This window comes from Haemaphysalis longicornis, unplaced genomic scaffold (genome assembly GCF_048455015.1).
Source record: "Haemaphysalis longicornis isolate Haplotype H1 unplaced genomic scaffold, Haemaphysalis longicornis Haplotype H1 scaffold_7, whole genome shotgun sequence".
NCBI classification, from domain to species: Eukaryota; Metazoa; Arthropoda; class Arachnida; order Ixodida; family Ixodidae; genus Haemaphysalis; species Haemaphysalis longicornis.
Genome location: NW_027526422.1, coordinates 143,511,026 through 143,533,571, shown reverse-complemented (window position 1 = coordinate 143,533,571; position 22,546 = coordinate 143,511,026). Strand labels below are relative to the sequence as shown.

Below are 22,546 nucleotides of genomic sequence, written 5' to 3'. Positions count from 1 at the left end.
TGAGGCATCTTTTTATGTTGTGTGGCAACTGATCATGTTATCTACTACATTCGGGAACCAAGCCCGCAGCAGGCTGATTGAAGCTAACATGATTCCCTCCAACAATCACCCTGCCCAGTTGCGACGCAGCGTGAAAAGGCGCATCAGAATAAACGACCGGCGACGCTTCCTGATCATGGATTTCCAATAAATGTAGGCCACAATCTCAAACGCCCTCGATGAAGTGCGCAATTTACTCATTTTACATCCAGATGGTGCGGAATGCGTCGGAGACTGCGCTTCGTTGTTCGCATTTGTTGTAATCCCCTTGTACTCAAAAGCCCGCTACCGTTACTATTAGGGATACCGAGATCTTCCCCTACGAGCAGTGGGCTAGAATGTGACGTGCGCATGATTACCGTCTCAGGCTTCTGAATATAAATGCTCGAAGTGTACTTAAAAAGATTAACCCACCCGAGGCCGAGCTTCTGTCACGTAGCCCGCACAGTGGTATTATCACTGAAACCTGGTTTTCTAGTGCTATATTTGATGAAGATGTTGTTACGCCAGCATACAAAATATTTCGAAGGGACTATAAAACAAGAGTCAGGGTCATTGTCAAGCAACATATCGATGTCATTCTCGTGATGCAATGTTCGGACATAAAAGGCTTGTGCCTCAAGATTACTTAGTGGTCGTGGTTTTATTTTATACGCGGTTTATCACCCATCCGACTCTAAACCTAATTTCCCTAAAAGGTTAACAAATCCCATGCAGGAATTTAACAGCGATAAACGGAATATTGCAGGTGATTTGAACTTCCCTGCTGTGGTCTGGAGCAGCCTCTGTTCGCCCTGTGATTCTTCTGTTGACATTAGCTCACCGTTTGACATTACGATTGATAACAAGCCTGCATAAGTAGTTCGGCCGCCTACTCGTGTTACTACTAACTCATGTTGTGTACTTGATCTTGTATTCGTACCTAGTTCAGGTATCGAATATGAAGTTTGTTTGGAGCCCGGATTATTAGATCACAAAGTTGTATTAGTTTAATTCAACTTGGCTGCAAAAACTACTGAAATAGTTTGGTCGCTTAAACATGTGAAACATATCTCTTGTGGGAATGACAGAGCTGTGGTAGAATATCCTAAAAAAAGTTAGCGCCCTTTCACTCTGTGAAGAAGGATCATCTGCGGAGCTGAAAGGAGCACATGAAATGCACGAAATAAAACACGTTTGTTTATAATTTGCGATGGAGCAATGAGCACTTATTCCAATGAAGCTTGAAACACTCGAGATGTATTCTAGTGTACAAATATGAAGTCTGGTATATCGTATCGTAGGCATCGCACTGTATGCGTAACACACCAACTCAAACCGCGACCTCTGAAGACCCGGGAAAGTTCGTATTAGGGCGGTGGACACACACGTTTAAAGCGGCAACCGGTGAAGGTCGCGTGCTTAGGCGTGAAATACACGGGTGAAACTGTCGCGTAGAAAGCCTTTCGGGCTGCAAGGTCGCGCCGGTGTTCAACGCGGACAAGTTTCTCTGGTAGCGCCTAATAAGGGAACTACTGCTGTTGTCAGCCCATTGCGCAGCTTGTGAAAGGGGCGACAGTGGTGGCGAGGGGAATAACAGTTGTGAGAGAAGTATCGGTAGTCGCGAGGAGGAGCGATGCAGTGGCGCCGAGTAAATCGGCTTCACCGGAATAAAAACTGGGGGGGTTACACATACAGCTTCGCAATAGAAAATTTTGATTTTTGCCCGGACGACATTACAGTCGCATGGGAAAAGTTTAGGAAAATCTGTCTGCACTGCATCGCCATTTTTATTCCATCAAAGTAAAAACAAAACAGTCAAGTATATACCACGGATAACGAAGTCGCTTATACATCTGAAATGCAAAGCTAAACATCTTGGTTCTCAGTGCAAATCCTTCCCCAAACTCGTCGATATTTGTGCAGCTCTGTCGCAAACAATAAGGATTGCAAAAGAACACTATTTCCACAATTCTTTGCCACGCTTCATACAGGATAATCCACAGAAACTCTGTGATTATAATGCTGTTTGTAGAAAAAGGTTACCCACATCTTGCATGATGGCCTCCTGAACGGTGATCCCAAGGTGATAAGTGATCAGTGTAATAACCACTTTAACAGCGATTTTAAAGCGAAGCTCTTTGCCTCTACCCCCAAAGTTCTGTATCGAGCGTTGATGTCATAAGAAAACTTCCGCGAACAAATAAACAAAGTTGCTGACACCCCCAAGAATTGAACCTGGAACGAATAGAGTGTAGCGGCCACTTCGGCATCGACCGCGGGCGCCTGCTATCATCACCATGGGCCGCTGTGCCGGCGTCAGCAGTGCGTGACCACGGCACTGGAGGCGGGCCGCGTGCCGAGGAAGGGGAACACCCAGGCTTAGGCGCTTCTCGGCGGCATTCTACGGGCGCTTCTCTACTCGCGGGCTCATGCTGCCACCGAAACTCGTATGCAAATAAATGTAGGCCCTGTCGCACGACCACATCGGTGCCTGCAAGAGAAACAGAGGGAGCTCGTTGTCTCAGCAATTTAGCTGCGAGTCCAGCGGGCAAGGGGGACACAGTTGGTGCACTCACCGAGCACATCTGCTGGTTTACCCACTGCGTTCTCGCTGAATGCCACTTGATAGCTTCACGCCACCTCTCTTGCACTGTGCGCTGCACCGCATGCGCAAGGCGCTTACACGGCAAGTGTAGCGGCTGTGTGCGCGGCTTGTGCAGGGGCTAGGAGTTATAAAAATTACAGAAAGCTCCAACCAGCTCATGGTATCTCACTTCTCCGTCTCTGCCACCGCTCTCGTTTCCTCCGTCACTACGGCAGAGACGGAGAAGTGAAATCGTCTATCACGGGGTTTGATCTTCGTTTAATTGTATAAAAAAAAGTTTCAAATTATGGGCTTCACAAATACAACTCAACTAACCACCGCCCATAAATCATGTATTCATTTGACCGTAGCAAAGAATGTCTCTTTGAAGTAATAAAGGGTGTCCTTAAGTACATTTCACTTGTGTGTGGTTGCACTGTTTGTAAAACGACCTGTGTGAATTCAAGTGTCTTCGAATGGCTGATAGTTGTGGGTGTCGTTCACAACTTCGCTTTCCAACTACTTTCACAGGGTAGATCAGCCCGCATTTCTTAATTCCTTCTCTGTCGCTCCAAAATAACAGCGGATCTTTTGCTACTGATGTTCATGCTATTTCGCAGTCAGATGTTTTGAACATTATTCTTCGGATAAAACTAAGTAATCCGCTGGCCCCGACGGCATTTCTAACGGTTTTCTTTGACGTTATGCAGAAACCCTCGCTAGCTTCCTAGTTTTTATCTTCCAGCACTCCCTTAAATCAGCTACTTTGCCTGCTGACTTAAAGAGAGCCACCGTGGTTGCCGTTCACTAACATGTGGATCCTGTTCTCGTTCCCAAATATCACTCTATTTAAATAGTCTCTTCTGCCTGTAAACTTCTGGAACACATTGTTGCTACTTCTATTTCTGAATTCTTGGACCAACACAAAATATTTACCTCGTTCCAACATGGGTTTTGTAAAGACATGTCTACAATTGCCCAGTTATCAATAGGAATTCACTCTTTTGCATCCTATCTAGATAAAAGTGGTCAGGTATATGTAATTATTCTTGATTTAAGTAAAGCATTTGACTGCGTTCTATATCACAAAATATTCCATAAACTACGTGTTTTAGATATTGCTGCTTTTCTTGTTGCTTGGGTTTCCTCCTTTCTAATTAACCGCGAACAGTATGTGAAACCTAACCGCCATAATTCCAATATCCTTGCGCTAATATCCGGTTTTCCCCAGGGAAGCGTACTTGAGACCCTGCTCTTTCTTATTTAATTATGATATTGTTGATGTAGTGGCCGAACATGTACAAATATGTCCTTTTGCAGATGACTGTATATTGTTTATTAACGTTCACTCTGTAAATGACCGGACCACACTAAACTCTTCTCTCAACAGGATTGTTTTATAGTGCACTAAATAGGTTGTGAAATTAAATTACAGAAAATCAGTTTATCTAAGAATGATGAAAAAAAATTTTCCCTTAAACTTTCGTACTTGCTCTCCAACAATTCCCTAGTTGAAGAGAGCGAATATAAATATATTGTTGTTACAATTACTAAAGATTTAAGCTGAAAAACTCCCAGCCGTAACGTTTGCGCCTCAGCGTTTTTTGAGCTTTGTAAACTGGGAGGGAGAGAGAGAACGCAGTTTAATGGTACTTACGAGGTCTGTCCTGCAGGTAGCCTAACATGCTACGTCAGGTGAATAATGACACAAATGGGAAAAAAAAACAAGCCGTCTGTAGACAGAGTTCAGTAGTTCAAGGTAAAAATAAAAAAAAGTGTTAAAACACACTAGAGAAATGTTCTAACGCACTGGGGAAATGTTCGCTGTCAATTTTAGCAGAGTTCAGGCAACCGCGGAGCGACTACACGTGGTCATGAGATCACAAGGTCAGGTTAAAAATAAAAGAACGGATAAACACGCAATGGCTGAAGGTTCACTTTGAATTTGAGCACAGTTCAGGAAACTGCGGAGCGACCGCGAGCAATCATAACACTTTGACAGCCAACCTAGTTGTCACGGTGAACACAGCCCCGAAATGTTCACTGGGACGCCACTAAAAGTTTGAGAGCGCAAAGGTAACGGTCACGGTCCTATAGCACATGTCGAATCAATGCTCGGCACTGTTAAAGTCTGTGAACTAGGACTGAACTGCGAATGAAGCTCAGGATGGCCCTCGTCGCACGTGAAGCCATCTTTGCGCATGACCAGGGGCCAAACACATCACTCAACGTAAGACACGATGTCGGTAGCCTGCCCAAAGTCACTGTCAAGGAGCGTCTTGGTTCGTCATATCGTTTACACACACATACGACATGGTGAATATCTTCTGGACATGTAAACTGAGGCATACGCCTAAAGGAGCCATGAAGAGAAAACACAAGTTTGGTTCATTCGAAAGATTGCCTCGTTAGAACCATAACGACACCACTTATAACGCAAACTTCGCTCAAATAAGCTACATATTTAGGAAAAAAGGAAATGACAATGCGACCCACCAGCTCATTTTCCGCAACAGAACCTGTGATGTCACTTGGGAATGCTCTGCGATTGGCGGAGGCCGGCAAAAGCAAACGCATGTTAGGCAGGGCTTACAGCTTGCATAGCGAGCTAAATGCCCGTGAAACATAGTGCAACATTCTTTTTATGACAAAGAACGGTGGAGTAAACGGTTTAAGGTCCGAACGAACTCGCAAGCGTGTGCGCCAATGCGTACGAAACTGACGAATCTAGCGCCGGCCGAGCTCGACACCTCGCCGTCGCGCAGACGAATTTTCGGGTTCGAGGCTCTTCGGGGCCAACGAACCGTTTAAGCACGCGTAGCCGCGACCTTGCTTCGTATCGTAATCCCTTCACAGGAGGTTGGCCGTCATATCGCCAACCAGCAAAGGTAAAAATAGAAACGAGGGGAGTAAGGAACAGCAAGAAGCGACGAGATAGTGCCAGTCGTCGCGTAAGTTTCGAATGGTGTTGGCTTGCTGCTGTCGTTACGAGCTCGTTTCCAGTTTACAACCACTGAAAACGCCAGTTTGTTCAGTTACGGCAGGGACCCATACGTTAGCTCACTCCTGGGACATGCTGGCGTTCGTCGCCGACTTCGTCAAATCGCTCTGACCTTGGGGAAAAAAATGCCGTAAACACCGCGCATTGACGCTCGTATCTTTCTGGTCGAAGCAGAGAGCTCGCGCGAACGGCTTTCCATACACGACACCGGCCAACTGGCATACGTGATACTGCTACTGAAATTGAACTATTATTAACCGTAATCAAAATACGGCACATACGTTCCAGTCTATATTCGTTCGTCGCGACGGGGCTGACGAGGCAGCGGTGCCGACGGCTGGGCGTTCGTCTGTTGTGGCTATCGCGGAATGGTCGCTTTCCCGTCCACCACGTATCCCACAACTCTTGCCGCTCGTGCACTTAGAAGCATTGAGCGTTTTTGTGGTGTGAGGTTGTTAAATGCAAGCCCGAGCTCCTCGGCGAGAGTTTTGTTCTCCGGATCAGGCGATTCCATGACTAGGGCTGCGGGTGCACTAGGTTTTACTAGTATTTTTAAAATGGTCGCCGTCTCGATCGACTCCCGCGTGTGGGTGCTATATGGAGTTGACATACTAAGTGTCTGTTTCATGGACCGGCTCTATGACGCCATTGTACACGTCACGGAATGTTCAATTTTAGCGGGAGATTTCAAATTTTGGCTTAAATTGCCTTATTTCTCAGTGAATAAAGCATCATTTGCTTCCGGGAAAGCGCTTGGGGTACTATGAAACACCTAATCTTTCGAATAAAACAAACTTTTGTTTTCTCTTCATGGCTCTTTTAAAGATGCTCCCTTTTATGTAAAAAAAACCGCCACCTTCCCATGAGGGGAACCCTGGGGTGATGCAATGCATCTCACGGGGTTCAATGCACGTTTCCGTTATGTTGGTTATCCAAATGTGGTTGAAGTGTAGTGAACCCTAAATGATGCTCAATCACACGTAGAGTTCCAAGTACGAAAAGACTGTCTTCATCGGAAGATTTAACGGAGTCGTCGTCGTCAAGCGAAGCACGAGCAAAGTCAAGTGGAGTCGAACAACTGCGTCAAGCGAAAGGGCACGCTTAACTGAACGGGCGCCGAGCGCTGACCGCTTTATATGCGCGCTCTAAGGAGAGAAGACAGCGGAAGAAAGTTGCGCATGCGCACACATGCGCGCACAAGCGCGCCGGAGCACATCGCGAACTTAGGCAAAGCGCGCCAGCTGTTGTTTTGATAATGAGCCGGAGAGAGCGCATAACGCACAGCTGTCGGATAGAAGAACAGAGGAGAGTTTGCGCATGCGTAATGAGGAGTGCGGACTACGCCGGTCAACGCGGGACAGGCCGAGTGTAAGAGATGCCTTGCATCTAATAACTGGCCTCTACAACTTTTATACCACAAGAACTAGAATGTGCTTGTATTATTTGCGATCCATACAGGAAATCTAACATCAATAGTATAGTGAAAACCCAAAGACGGGCTGTACGTTGTATTTGTTCAAAATACACTCGCCGCGAGCCTGTTATAAACATTCTGATCAGTAATATAATCCGAACTCTAGAGTTAGGACAGACATTTTTTCGCTTTAAGTTCCATTTTCAATTGTTCACAAATAGGCTTGGATAAGACCGTACTGGGTTTCTAGGCGCCTTTCAAAAAGAGAAAACACGTCAAACCCATGACCTTTATTTAACCCCTTTTTTCGTCAGGACTAATACTTTGAAGTTTTCATTGTTTCCTCGCACCATTGAAGAATGGAATTTGTTCCCGTAACTGAACTTTCCATAGTAGAAAACTTCGTGGTCTATCTGTACCGAAGTGCCGCTGTACCGAACTGAGGTTGCTGCTTGGTGCATTGTTTTTCCGGCGAATTGTCTGATTTTTCCCATCTATCACGTCTTTTTTGCCGTGATGGTAATATTTTAAGATGTTTATCCTGGTGTTTCTTCGCTTTTTCGTTTTCTTTTGTGTTGCTCTGCACTTTTTGTACGGAAAGTTACGTGTGTAAACTTCTACCTATTCTTGTCTTCTCACTCCTGCTTGAGCGTTGTAAAGCCTGCAGTCTTGAATAAATAAAAATGAATCTCACCTAGTACAAAGTTCGGAAGAGCACGAACACAGAAAATTTCTACTCCTGTCAAAAACGTGAACGAAGCAAACTGGGTTAATTGAGCCTTCTTAAAAACAGTTTTTAAATGAATGACACCAACAATCGAAAGCCTCTGCAGAGCGATATATTACCACATTACGTGTGTCCTTCGAGTTACAATACACGCAATTTTTTGCAAAATTTACTTCCATTGATTTGTAAGACAATTGGACAACTTTGCCAAAATTTTATCCCACACACACTTAGCAGTGAAAGCATACCCTCGCTTGTTGCCGCAAATAGCGCCAAGGAAAGGCAGTAGAAGAAGTTGCAATGTGAGGTCATAAAAAAAGATACAACACAACATGAGTGTTTCTTAATTTTTTCTTGCACACAGTCGGCAAAACGTTTGTCAACTGCGATTGTATGCCCTTTGGCATAAGGGCCTACCGGTACAAGTCCCCATTTCCTGGAAAACATCCAGAAGACAGCGGTGCTGGTATGCTACGCAGATGTAAATATTGGATTATGCACATGTTCGAAAAAACTGGCTGACAAAAATTATCGAATTGTAGAAAACGCCAAGTGATGCACCACGATCACACGGTGTTTGAAATCTTGGCCGTGTCTAATACCTTTTGAAGGAATGCGTGCCCAACGTATACTGGCCTATTTACTTATGTTACATTATTGTACCTCACCACGGTTAAGATTGTCTATGCAAGTTATTAAGAAACTTACAAAGCCGAAGAGAAAACATTATTGTGCCATTTTCCGAAAAAACGAGTACAGGATATTCGGCACGGAGCATGTGCGCAGTATGTTCGTATTGTTTTCATGGTAAAAAATACTGCATTGTAAAGTACACCATCGTCATAACGAAGCTATTGTCACAAGAGCACGGGCGCCTTAAAACAGCTGTAAGGGTACCTTGGGAAGTCGAGCAAACCACTCTGGTGTTCTGATATAAAACCTGGACTTTCGAACAGCACATGTTGGCCCATTTCAAGGCAACTACATTGCCAGTATGTCTCTCATTGCATTCCGTCGTCAATTCTCCATTCCTAACTATTGTGGACTGCCTTGTACTGAGCCAACGAGTCCTCCAGGCCTGATGGTCTCCAGCTGTGTCAGTGTAAACGCCCCCTACGCACAATCTGACACATCTAGGTACTACTAGCCCAGAGATCATTATCGACGTTATAGAGGAAAGTAAGCCCCTAAAGGAGTGCAGTTTTGCGTAGGCCAGGGTTGAAGTACAGTGCTTTAGTTACACGCAGTTTGGTGAACAATGGAAATTGCTTTAGGTTGCTGTCGGAAGTGTTTTCCTGCACTTCTTCTCGCACCCGCTCCATAAGTCTTTCTAAAGGCAGCTCCCAGGCATGGCAGGTGAAAACTTTGTACACTGCAGAAAGAAACCACGACCCAAAAGCTGTGTCCCTGTGTGCAACAAGTTCGGGTCTTGTAGCCTCCGCAATGTGCATTTCCGACACATCTGCAATGCAATCCACGCTTTGTCTCTCCTGGTCTAAGGTGGGCCAGTCTTTCCGTTTATGTGAAGAATCAGGTGCGCCACTCATGCCATCAGTGCAGCAGACATCCTCCCCTGCATTAAAAAGTAAAAAAAGTGGTAAATAAGAAGCAATCAGATAATATCATTCACAATTATAACCTCTTTTGTGGATAATCCGCAAAAAACACCCAACACCTAGGGCAATAAATTTACTTAAAATCCTCCAAGAAGCCTAAATCGCTTTAATAAATAACGCGAAATAAGGCAGGCGCTGTCGTGACTCTTTATGCAAAAGCGAAAACTGCATTTTTGAAAGGAATGGGTGTATTAGTATCCAAACCTTTGAGCATATCCCAGTAGTACTGGTGTGCTTGACAGTATAAAAATTACTCTATGCAGTGGCTTACAGTTGGCGCTACTTGTTACAGTTGGCGCCACTTGGACAGTCGGCTCCACTCGCGCCTTTAGTAGTGTTCACCAGAGCACGATATTGTTTATTTTAGACAAGACACAAGGCACTCTTCACTCTTTTTGTGCCCTGTCCGAAAAACGATAGCATTATCAACCATTACCATGCGAGATAGAGGAAACAACCACGGAAGATACAAAACAGTAACGCAAGAAAAATACCGCCACATTTTCCGAACAAACGTCCAACTTCAGAACTGAACTCATACGGTATTTTACAAGTGCGACAAAACTGATTTCGGTACAGGTACACAAAGGCCGCAGCTAGCACGTTGGTGTCAATACCTAAGTAATAAAAAAATTACAGCTGAGAGGTGTATATTACAGAAAGCGAATCATGTTCGTGACCTAACATTAGCACAAAAAAATTGGGCCCATCTCCCCGCGAGGGGGACTCGAGTAAATGCGTCGCATAGAGGGTGGGTGTATTGCGTTAACGTTTAGTGTTCGGGGAGTTGGTGGTAGTGAATGCGTTGTATCAGCAGCTTCTTGACGTAGTTTGAATGAGTCAAGGATATAAAGCGCGTTCGTAGCCTCCCATTCTGTGTCGGCTTTGTGGCGCAGTGGGTAGAGCACCATGTACATTTCGTTCCGCCCGCAGGGTCGAGGGATCGAAACCAGGCGCCGGATAGTATTTTTTTTTATATAGTGTAGGGGGAGGGGTGCGGACTACGACTACGGACGTCAACGCGGGTGACATCGTGAGTTACTGAAATGATCTGCATTTAAAAAGCCACCGGTGTTGCCCAGACCTGCTTACAGATGTGGGAGCTCTCCGTGAAGCACACAGGTGATGTGTTCAGATCATTAGGTTTCCACGACACCAATAGATACTGCCTATCGCTTAGTATCTTTATGCCGTTACTTGGAGGTTTTTGGTGGCCTTATCTTGTACAGAAAAAAAAAGAAAGTTGTCGAAATCGTTACAGTGTAAATGCAAGAATGCGCGTACGCTGGTAAGACTTTTTGTGTTCTGTGCTTGAAATGCTTGCTTCATGTCATGTTTGAAACTTGTTTGTGGACATTGATGGCGGTGCTTTCCGTTGCCCAGGTTTTGCAGTTTTTGTTTGGTATAATGTCGTAATCTTGTCTTCAGACGCGCGAAACCACATGATCGTGTTTAGCTTTGTGTTAAACCTATACCCCCAGCCCTTGAAATTCACGGGTACAGTCCTCCTCAGATCTTGCCTTTAATCTGCGTCCTTGAAGTAAACTGTGCGTTTGGTCTGTTCAAAAAATGAATAATGCATCATAGGCATGTCTTATCTCTGCCTGTACGAAGTTGGGTAAAGTGGAACGCAGCCTGCTGTCCGCCTGGGAATAACTACTAGTTTTGGACGCCTTTTTTCCGATTTTCTATCTTACTTTTGTAATGTATGGGCAGTCTTTCAACGGTTAATCCCAGTAAAAGAAATAAGGGAGGCAAGCACGCTGTAGTTCATAGCCGTTATAAAGTGGTTCAAGAATAGTTCGAAGCCCCATGAAATCCGGTCCGCAAATTTGGCAAAGTAAAATACACAAGCCCTGTATTCGCACTTCCCTTTTTTCCTCTGGAAGGCAGCTCTTTCGCTCTCCGTATTTATTTGGCCTCACAAGAATGGCCGTCATCAATAGCGCTTCCTTGTACCCGGCTTTCATAGGCTCAATTTCCGTGATAAAGAGGCACAGTCATTCTTACAAAACACCCATTAGCAGTACATACACACGTTTTGTTTTTCATTTTCTTAGCTAGGTGCTATTAGGCCGCCCTTCCACTTGCAGAACAAATGCTAGAAGGCTGTAAGAGTAACGCCGTTTCATACGTACTCTTGTCAGAATAATTAGGGTAATACTTCTTAGAAGCTGCGTTACGTCGCGAGAAACGATGGCGCAGTGCGGCGCTACATAGCTACATGACCGATTTAGTATTTATTCAACCTCAAAGTATTTCGTGACACCTCGCACTGCGAAATCACCCGCCTAGTATGCCGCAGTTGCCTTCAGAAAAAAAAATGATGTCCAGAAGTGACAGCTTATGGCTGCAGTCACTCCAATAACATACGTCACCCATCAGGAGTTCCTGCGTGCCAGGTTTGACCGCTATCTGACGTGGACACTCTGGGTTTATAGTTTTAAAAAGGTCAGATAATTTGAGCGTGTCATCGCCATTATTGCCTACAGCGCAGTTGAACGCCGCGTCAGCGGTCATTCAAGCATTACGCCCTTTGTGAAGGCCTACACCGCTACAAGCTTCCAGCCCTGACCGCTCTTTTTAAGGTAAATTTAGACGGATTAGAGACAGCGCAGTCTAAACTACTAGCAATCTACCTGTTTCAAACCCCACCTCGAGAGTGCAAACTGTGACATGGAGTAGAATGGAGTAGCATGGAGTAGCCTGGAGGCGCCCCAGAACTAAGTCGCATGCCACTGTGCGTTGTAACGAGGCAGTGCCCGCATCCACTAGCTACTACTTCCGTGGGTAAGGCTGAGGAGTCACGGACGCCCTATTACCCGGCTTCAGCCCCTACCTCAGTTATCCTAAATGTTTCCTCCAACTAAGTTCGCAGCCGCATTGCCTGCCGTCAACAATAATGCACAGATACCTCTTTCTGCTGTAATGTTCCTTGCTTGGAGCTCATTATTAGCAAGTATAAAGTTTTCAGGCATGCATTGACTGAAGAATCAGTCCTGGCCGCATCTAGGACGATTGGGGTCTCAAATTCTTCGGTGCGCATTACCTTGTGCATCCCACGTACCCACCAGACATCATAAATGGTTACTGAGGTAGCTCGACTGCGGGATACTTTGGAGTAGGTATTAGAGCCGCTTGCATTGGTTCCTTGACTAAGTCATGGTTAGCACCGAGGTCTTGGCATCGCTACTGAAAGAAGACGTGGCTTGGGCAATATACTTTCTGCATATGTAAGTAACAAAAAGCTGTACAGCATGGGATTACCATGGTTTTTTGCAGATTGTCCATACGCCGGTAATGTCGAGGTTGATAATCGAGCCGGTTATCTATTTACACTACTTCCACCATTTACAACCACTGGAAATTTCATTACAAAAGCAAATCAGCTACGTAGCTACTCGCTTCGGTGCCAATGTCGTCAAATGAAGTCTTCTGCCGCCCCTGCCGCTTAAATCCTTCTCGTCGTTGCGGCCTTTTCTGAGGTTTTTTTTCATCCACGGTAAACACAGTGGATGTTTCCGCAACTGAAATAAATTTTGCTGCGTTTCCGCGCTCGCGTGCCCTCTACTGAAACCTTTCATACTGTTAGACTGCCAACGGCAAGGGGCGCCATGAATATTGTATTTTTGTATTTCCGGATTAAAACCTTTTTTCAAGGCTTTGCTTGAATTTTTTGTCACAGAAATCTAACTGCCATTTCTTTTTGTTCACAAAAGCTGCAAACATCACTTATGTATACATGCTTTGCATCAAGTAGTCCTAATACATTCTTTTTGTTCAAAGACGTTGACAAGTATGAACATTACCCTCAAATTTAGTGTTTGGAAACGTTTTGCCTATTAAATGTCTTGTTAAAAAAACATTAAAAGTTCAGGTGAGTAGGTCAATCGAGGAGCAGACAGACACACGAATAAAAAAATGCGCGGCGTATCCGCTCACTTTGCAGAAATTTTCCTTGAAAGAAGATAGTCTCATGCTTCCGCTGCCATTCTGCTCTTCTTCTTCCCACCCTCTTTTCATGCTCTTTCCTTCCCGTTTCGCTCCTTACACGATAAAAAGAGTGGAGGTTCGCTCAAGTCCATTCAAAGTTACCGCTTTCCACTGATCACGCCATCTACTGTAAACTTTTGTTACTTTAGAAGTTGAAACGCTGCCTTGAGTGGGCGCCGCGAGCGCTTTTTTGTGTTTTAGGGTCAAAACATTTTTTCGGGGTGTATTGTTTTTTTTGTATCGCAAAAATGAAGTAACCATGCATTGTATACAAAGTAACCATGAAAATATCATTTTGTATTGATGTCGTGCCCCAATGTGCTCAATGTTTTCTTTTTGCCTAATGAACAGTGTTAAGAAGTATGAATATTGCCACTTGGTAGAGTAGTTTATAATGCCTTTGCCTATATAAATGGCTCTTTCACGAATTCTTTCAACTTTTACCCGGGTGCATGAATTGAGCAGCAGACCGACCAGCCGAGAGACAGACATACATACAGTGTAACATTTTCGCGTTTAGTTAGCCCAACAAAGATTATAGTGCATTGTTTAAGATCAGCACAAAAAAAAAACTCTAGAACGAGAGACGGACGACACGAGAACCAGAGACGGCACCCTAGAACAAGAGACGGACAAGTTAGCGCTCTCGAAAGGGTTTATTCTTGAATATCCGTTTTAAGTAGCCCAATAAAGACTACCGTCGTACGTGAGCCGTCTCATCCTCGATTGCGTGGAAGATGCGCGGGGTGTATCTGTATATGGGTGTATCTGGGGTGACGCAAGGCATCAATACGTGCGTTTCGATATAACTGACCCTAAATGCGGCAATGTGATCCGGGTACAACAAGCCTGATGAAGCCGTGCTAAATTGAGCGGTATGAGCATGACTTACACAAGCCATTTTCTGTTAATACTTCAACAAGACTCTCCACCCTTTTTATCTACGTGTGATATACGTGAAAACACAGCATACTTCTGCATGGTCAAAGTTCAGACCATGCTCAGAATTCACGTATGGCCGAAATTCCCTCGCTGCACCTCTGCCTATGCCTAACGACGAGAGTGGAGCTGAGAGCATTTTTGTGTCTTTGGTGAGGCCAATAGCATGCTGGGCGGCCTAGCTGCGGCAGTCTTCCTGCCGAACACAGGTTTACGCGATTTGCCGTAACAAACTTCATTTAAATGCTCATGTATCTGTCCAAAATTTTGTGCGCATTATCTGAATTAGTTATTTCTTATTCAGTGTATTTCTGCTTGAGAGTTTTTTATTATAAGGAAGAGGAAACCAGGCGACCTTGCTGGTCTAACATCGCCTTCACCCTTCAATGCATTTGCTATATTTATCACTTATAATATGCTCGAAATTTAGGCGAGTTGGTACTGGTAACGCATCTTAACCCGCTGCGTAATAGATGAAGACAATATGGAAAGAAGACAACTGAAAGACGCTGTACTCGCAACCTATTTTACTGAAAACCCCACAGAAAAATAAGTACTTCTACCAAACTAAAGTGAACTAGAAGTACAGAGTCGTTTAAACGGCCCAAAAATGTTAGGCAAAAAAGGGGTCAACCCGTTTACGGCTGACCATTCTGCCGCGGCGCAACGGATACAGTAGTCGGTTCCTATGCGTAAGACCAGGCATCAATTGCCGGCTCGGGCCGTCTGATTTCTTTTTTACATAATATCTCATTAGAAATACAACCGCGCCTAAAATGCGTCGTTTTGTTGCTGCGTACTAAATAATTAGGTTGGTTTATGTTGTGCGAGTGTTAGTGGAAAGGGGCGGCCATTTAAAACAACCAACATGATGATGATGATTGATGATGATGATTCCTATGGGTTTCCCCTTTGAAGCGGGGTGATGACATGTCATCTTACCAAAAAGGACTAATATAACTATGTTTTACACTCTTGGTTTAATACTAGCGCTGCTTAGGGCAGGCACTAAAGCTGATTAGGCCCGAAATACTTTCTTTTCCCTGTTACAGGTGGTAACTGTCCGAGGCAATATTCCCCTCTCTGCTTTTCGTCCATTAGCATTCTAATCTTCTTTTCGTCCCCTCGACCGCCTCGAAGTTAACTTCCTCTTTGATGCCCTTAAATCCTAGGGCATAGTTTCTGTTTCTTTTCCGCAGACCACACATACCTCATCATTTTGTGAATAATTCCTCACAAAACTCTTAGTTCGCAGGCAACCTGCTCTAGCCTAAAAAAGCAAAGCACTGCCCTGGGAATTATCGCAGAAATTTTCCTTTCTGATTTTCGTCTTCTCAGCCGTGTACATCTCTAACGACGTTTTAGCTTTCATTTTTTCCCTCCATTTATTCGTTTCAATCTGCATTGCCTCTTTTTTGGTTACTTTGGCTGTTTTGGATTCCCCACTGTTCTTTTCGTATTTCATCGTTAGCCTTCTAGTCTTTCTTAACCACTGCGTGTCCACGCTTTTCAAGTAATTATCATCATCATCACCAGCCTATCTACGCCCACTGCAGGGCAAAGGCCTCTCCCATTATTCTCCAATTATATCGGTCCTGTGCCAACTGTGACCAATTTATCCCCGCAAACTTCTTGATCTCATCTGCACATCTAACTTTCTGCCGCCCCCTGCAACGCTTGCCTTCTCTAGGGATCCACTCTGTTACCCTTAATGACCAGCGGTTATCTTGCCTTCGCATTACATGCCCTGCCCACGTCCATTTCTTCTTCTTAATTTCTACTAATATGTCTTTAACACCAGTTTGCTCCCTGACCCACTCCGCTCTCTTCTTGTCCCTTATTGTTACACCTATCATTTTCCGCTACATTGCCCGCTGAGTCGTTCTCAGTTTAATTTGAACCCTCTTAGTGAGCCTCCAAGTTTCTGTCCCGTAGGTGAGTGCCGGTAAGATTCATCTGTCATACACGTTCTTCTTCAGCGACAATGGTAGGCTGCTATTCATTATCTGAGAATGTCTGCCATATGCACCCCACCCCATTCTGATCCTTCTAATTATCTCTGCCTCATGGTTGGGATCTGGGGTCACAACTTGGCCAAAGTAAATATATTTGCTTACCACTTCCACTGCCTCGCGACTTATCTCAAACTGCTCTGGTGTCCCGAGGTTATTGATCATTACTTTAGTTTTCTGCATATTATTTTCAGGCCCACGGTTCAACTCTGTTCTCCCAGTGCGGAAAGCATGCTTTGCAATTCGTCCCCCGAGTTACTCAGCAAGGCAACGTGATCAGCAAATCTGAGGTTACTGAGGTATTCGTCATTAACCCTTACTCCCACCTGTTCCCAATCCAACGTTCTGAATACTTCTTGTAAGCATGCTGGGAATAAGCTTTTGAAGTATAGGTACCTAAAAACCTTAGCTGCCCACCTTCGTTGATCCATTGCCCTCAACCTCATCTCAAAGCGTATTTTACTCTGAGCTTATCTAACTTCAAACGACGGCCAGCCCATATCTACCTGAACTGCTTCGTTAGTTGTTTTTCCATGCGCGCCTAAGGCCAAACAACCTACCGTTCTCTGGCTTACTTCAAGGCGTGATAGAACGTCTGATTTTTAGCAGAGTACAGCATTCGCAAACGTGAGACCCGGAGCCATTACTCCTTTCCACATTCCTCTTACTACTTCATATTTGTTATACCCCCACAGAGCTCTATGCTTCATTATAGCTGCGTTTCGCTTTCCCTTAACCTTAAGTTGCTCCTCGTGATTACTTAGGTAGTTATCCCCTTCGTTTATCCACACCCCCAAATATTTATATTCCTTCACTCTAGGTAATTCGCCTTGCTGGATAGACACTACTTCGGTGGTAGCGTCATTGAAAACCATTATTCCAGATTTTTCTGCACTTAAATTTAACCCGAGGTTAGTGGCTTCCTGGCCGCAAATATTTATTAGCCGCTGCATATCGGGTTGGTTATCAGCTAAAAGAACAATGTCGTCTGCGTATAACATTCCCAGAATATGCTGTTGTACCACTTCGCCTTGCAGCATATGGGTTAGGCTAAACCCTACTTGACTTTCTTCCAGTTTCTTTCCTAACCCTGCCATGCAAAGCATGAACAGTATTGGGCTCAAAGGGCATCCCTCTTTCAGTCCCCGATGGATGTTGACCTGCTGGGCGCATTTCTGTCCTTCCCAAGTAAGGTGCAGTCTATTGTCTTTATAGATTTCTATAAGGAACTGTACTAACTCGTCATCTAATCCCTGGAGTTTCAGCATTCTCCACAGCCGTTCGCGGTTTACGTTGTCATATGCCCCTTTAATGTCCAAGATTGTAATCCATAGTGGTCTATTCTGTGCTTTGGCAATTTCAATGCATTGCGTTATCACGAACAGATTGTCATCCAGTCGCCTGTCTTGTCTAAATTCATTCTGCAGTTCCCCAAGAATTTCATTTTGTTCCATCCATGCTTGAATTTCTGATTTTATCGCCTGCATTACGAATCTATACACCACTGACGTTACTGTGAGTGGTGTAGGTGCAAGAATACTGACACATCGGCCATGAACCGGCAGGAATTCCTCCTGCAGCTTCCCACTGCTGAGTTATTGCTTTAAGGTGAACAAAACTCTAGGGAAGACATGCAGCATGAACGAAAGGTACGGCCATAGACGAGGGCGTGCTGATAAAGTTCTATAACCACAAGTTAAGTGCTTCAGTTGCCAGAGATCTAAGCAATATCGGACACTTCTGCTGTTAGATTTAATGCAAGAAAAGCTGCGACTAAAACATGAGCAAAAAATCTGGTAATTGTACATCAATGCTTTAACGAACTCTCTATGTGGAATATTCTTGAATTAAATGATGAGGTTAAATTAAGTAGAAAGCTAAAGCTGTTCCACTCACTGTGAAAGCTGTTGAAAGTGCAGAGCAGTGATTCGCCATAATGGGCTGTACCGCCGTTATCCGATTACTGCTACCACCCAATGCAATTCACATTTCCCGCCTTCGCAGTGCTCGTGCGACCCCTGCCCTTTTCTCCCCGCACGTGCCGGCGTTGCACTGCCATATTTTGCGTTTACTATCGTAAAAACCAACCCAACGGGCGTCCTTATCGAAAGGAACGCGGGCGCTGCAGGTCAATTACGTATATTTTCCGTCAAATGTACCTATACTTTTCTTCGCGCTAAACAACGGGAAGATGTAGTACAAGCGCCAGTGTTTCACGAGTTTCGAACGCTTAGGACTATAGACCCTATGCAAAAACTGGCGCCCCTTGGCGGGAACCGCGTGCGCTTCCGCCATGGTGGGGGATTCCCGGATCTCCGGATACCGCAGTATACGTGAGAGCCCTAGGCTACGACGCGTACGTCGGAATTTATCGTTGTCCAAGATCCTTAAATACTGCCGTGTAACTTGCTCTTCACAAAGATGATACGAGGACGACCGAGGAAATCGCGTGCATATCTTTTTTTTTATTTCTCAACGGAAGCATGATTCGAGCCCTGCGTGAAGTCGCTTGCGGGTGTCGACTTCCCTTCGCGTAGTAATATTATAGGTAGATCGCACGCATAGTCACGAGGTGAATAATATGTGCAGGACTAAAAAGGTCCAAAATGAGCTATATTAGCCCTGTATTTGCCGCCGAGCATTCCTGCCTGCTCGTAGTTAGGGCGGCCAGCTCGTACTTTATCGTGTGGGATGAGTTTTGAGTCTGTCGTTCGTGCTTTGCGCGCCCGTTTTTTCTTTTTATTCTGCACGTTCGGTGGGCTTTTATGGAAGTACTACGCATTCTTTCGTTTGCCAAACGCTGCAGGAAATAAGGGATCCGCGAGAGTTGCAACCTTCACGTAGCGCCATGAGTACCGCAAATAACGTACGTAGTACCCCGTTCATCGGTCATTTACCGCTCGTCGCCTGTTGTTCGACCCTTATTTTCCCAAGATCAAATTTTTCGAGCGGAATTTTCTAAGCGGTAGTGTGCACCCAGTTTTGTTGTCGAGGGCGCGAGCAGGAGACGCTCAGCGGTTGCCGTGAGGCACGCGCTCACGAGCGCTCTGCAATTTCTCTCTCTTTAAGGGTTTAGCAGGTTTTTCCTTTTTTTTTTTTGCTTAAGCCTTCGCGTGCGCTGGGGACTCTCGGCGGTCGCCGCGAGGCACGCGCTCACCAGCGCTCGGCATTTTATTGGGAATTTAATTATTCATTGGCAGTTTATTGGTCATATATTGGCAATGTTTAAAGCGCAACACGCCACGCGCGTTACGCGCTACTCATTACGGCCAGCTACAACAGCTCCGCTGTTAAAAAATGCCAGGTATGCAATTTGTTTTATTAAGTGTTTTTTTTTTTTTTTGGTTTTGCACCGCAGGGCAGCCTGCATCGGCTCGAAGCGCTTCAGGAATGAGCTCCTGAGAAACCGGCAGGATGCGAACCAACACGGATGTACCTTCAATGTTTGCGTTTTCAAAGCAAAACAAACAAACAAACAAACAAACAAACAAACAAAAAACAAAACCGCGACAGCCTCCGAAAGCTTTCCTGCCGGTTCCCCTCTGACTGCTTTTTCGATGCATAATGCGTATTTACGAAGTCCCTCGCAAATGTGGGCAACAGAGAAAGGTCCAGAGATCCCTCGTCGCTCATTTCATTGCGCTTAAATATGAATATAAAAGGATCGCCAAACCCAGGAAGCCCCTCACACGCTCCGTACCAACAATCGCGCGACCGCCATCCCCTAACATGGCGTCGCGTGCTTGTTTCATTTTTCTTCCGGTAGATGGCGGCACTTTTGCATAAGGTCTATATAAACCGCTTAGCTTTCGAGGCCTTTCGGGTACGCCGCGAACAACAGCGTTACCCCTGGACGCTGCCTTCGTGTTCTATTCACCGCGAGATCGACATTTAGCTGGCGACAGCGCCGCGCTGCTAGTGTGGATGCTCCGCTGAGCGTCCCGGGAGAATGCACACTTTGGGCGCGCTTCGTGCCTTTCTCGTGCCGTACGTGTGCACCAAAGGCGCAGAAAAGAGTGGTGTGCTGTAGTTCAGTTCCTCAACGTTCAATGTATAACATGGAAGCGGCAATAAGCTTTCATTATTACGCCAAAAAGCGGCGACACATGGGGAACCTCAGAACGGCCGCAGTAATGACAATGAACTTGTACGCTATGGCTCGTAGCAAGCTCGATCCTTCCACACTATGGCTTGGGCTGAAATAAAATGATAAATATAAAGAAATCAGGAAGCCTCAATCTCTGGAATTCAGTTTACAACACCAGTTTACAACAGCACTTCCCTGCCCCGACATCTTTTCTAAGAGCTTACAATATTTTTTTGTGTTCGAAGTGCAAAACAAAATTACTGAATTCCACCCAGCGCAGAGATATAAATGCAACCGTTGGAACATGTCTTTTGCGTGCAGCTTTAGTTATATGAAATTTTACCAGCTCTGAAGGCAGGTTTGATGAATAACGGTGTCAGATCGATTATTTAAGGCTTTGAATTACATTTCTAACGCGTGCATCAACATCTCATGTTTAGCTAGATTGCAAAGTGACAAGCAGGTTACAGCGTGTAAACCAAGCTTCTGGGACCTCAGAGTGAGCTCACATTTTCTTTTATGGGTGCACTGTTGAGCATTTGTGTTCCTTTAAAAATATAACAGGTGCCTAGAACAGCGGGATGTATTTGCATTCTAGCGTTATGTCGCTTACGAATTATAAAGATGGCAAGTTGCCCTTTCGTAGATGTGTAAAACGCGCTGTTTTTATTTCTCTTTACGAAAGAGCGCAACGGGTTCCCGGTAAATACTTTGTGATGCAAACTGAATCTCGCTTTTGTCCGGGCATTTATTTCTTGAGGATTGGTTAAAAAAGGCAAGGATAAAAGTTTTCAGTGCATTTCGTTCTTTTTCAGAGGGGTGGAGGAGGGTTCTGCCAAAGTTCCAAGAGCAGCGAGCAGAGAACGCGTGTAACGCGAAAAGCGAAACGTTGGCTATCAGTATTGCTTGAAATTGAAAGTGGGCTAGGCGTCGTGTTCCGTAGTGAGGAAAAATGAGTACTTCAACCAGTAGACGCCGGCATTTTCAAGACTAATTAACCCTATTTTTGGCCGAGATTGTCGAGGAATTGTGGCTTTCCTTTTTCAGAATTCTATTGAAAGCGAGCATTGTGGGAAAAATACAAAAAAAATCCAAGGAGTCACGGCACACACCTTCCACATTTGTGGACAACAACTTGCATTATATTACGCGATTTTTCCTCCTTCTTTAAACTTAGGTCCACCTTAAGAGATAATGACGTGACCATATTAGGACATTGGTTATGCTGAGCGAATCCCATTTCTGAACAAGCTTATTCATGTCGGGATTTGAAAATGGGATAAATGAAAATGACACGCGGAATTCACAGGACAGGCGCAAACTCACATCTGCTTAATTTTACTGAGAAATCCCCACGAAATACTCTTGCGCATCCACAGAAATGTATTTTAAATAATACATAAATTTAGCAACATAGTATGGTATTTATGGTATACCAAAAATGGTATTTATTTTTAAAAGGTACGGGAAGAATTAGATAACACAGGCGCTTCCAAGTGTAAATAAATTGCCGGTAATGTATTGGCAATAGCGCACGGCTCGGGTGCAGTGTCATTGTTTCTTTTTCTTCTTTTTTGAGGACACAGCGCAATTTTACAAGGGTGTGGTAAATGCACCGGTATGCACAGGTCTTGGCGCTTCTTACTCGTTTCGTGTATTAAAATTTTATCCTTTAAATAACCACCACGCAACCTTCAAAAAGCACCCTTTGTCGTTCCCAAAATGGCAGACGACTGCACTCATCAATAAGAAAAGTGCAGTGCGTCGAAGCAATGTTTATAACACGTTTCACAGCGGCGAAGATGTTTTGTGGAATTAAACCAGCGCATTAACCCGCAACGGCCACTGATCATTGCGTATCAAAAAAAAAAATGCGCAAGCAGAAGTAGGTATGTCATTGCTTGCACCCAAACAGGTACACATATTGATTGTTGTATCGTGCGCAACACGAGTCTCGCGCCGTGCGCAACGTGTGCGAGCAGACGACGCGAGAGCGCCATCCACACTAGGAGCGGTTCGTCCCGCCGCCGCCAGGGGCCGACTGTGGTCGATCTCAGGGCGAATATTCTTGGGTCGAGCGAGCGAGCAAGGACGACAAGGCGAGCGCCTAAAGTGCTCTGCACTTAAAAGGTGTTGTTACGCCGTAACGTTT

General features: G+C 44.9%; 1 protein-coding gene across 4 annotated transcripts in view; it reads right to left on the bottom strand.

The window, feature by feature from the left end:
* Positions 1-7,295: 7,295 nt before the first annotated feature.
* Positions 7,296-22,546, bottom strand: part of LOC144147093 (caspase-2-like) — a 92,612-nt gene continuing 77,361 nt past the window's right edge. For all 4 annotated transcript variants that reach the window (XM_077679142.1, XM_077679139.1, XM_077679140.1 and 1 more), the window contains one exon: positions 7,296-9,320. In XM_077679142.1, the coding sequence (XP_077535268.1) occupies positions 8,935-9,320 (386 nt within the window). In that variant the 3' untranslated portion in view covers positions 7,296-8,934. The remainder of the gene's footprint in view (positions 9,321-22,546) is intronic.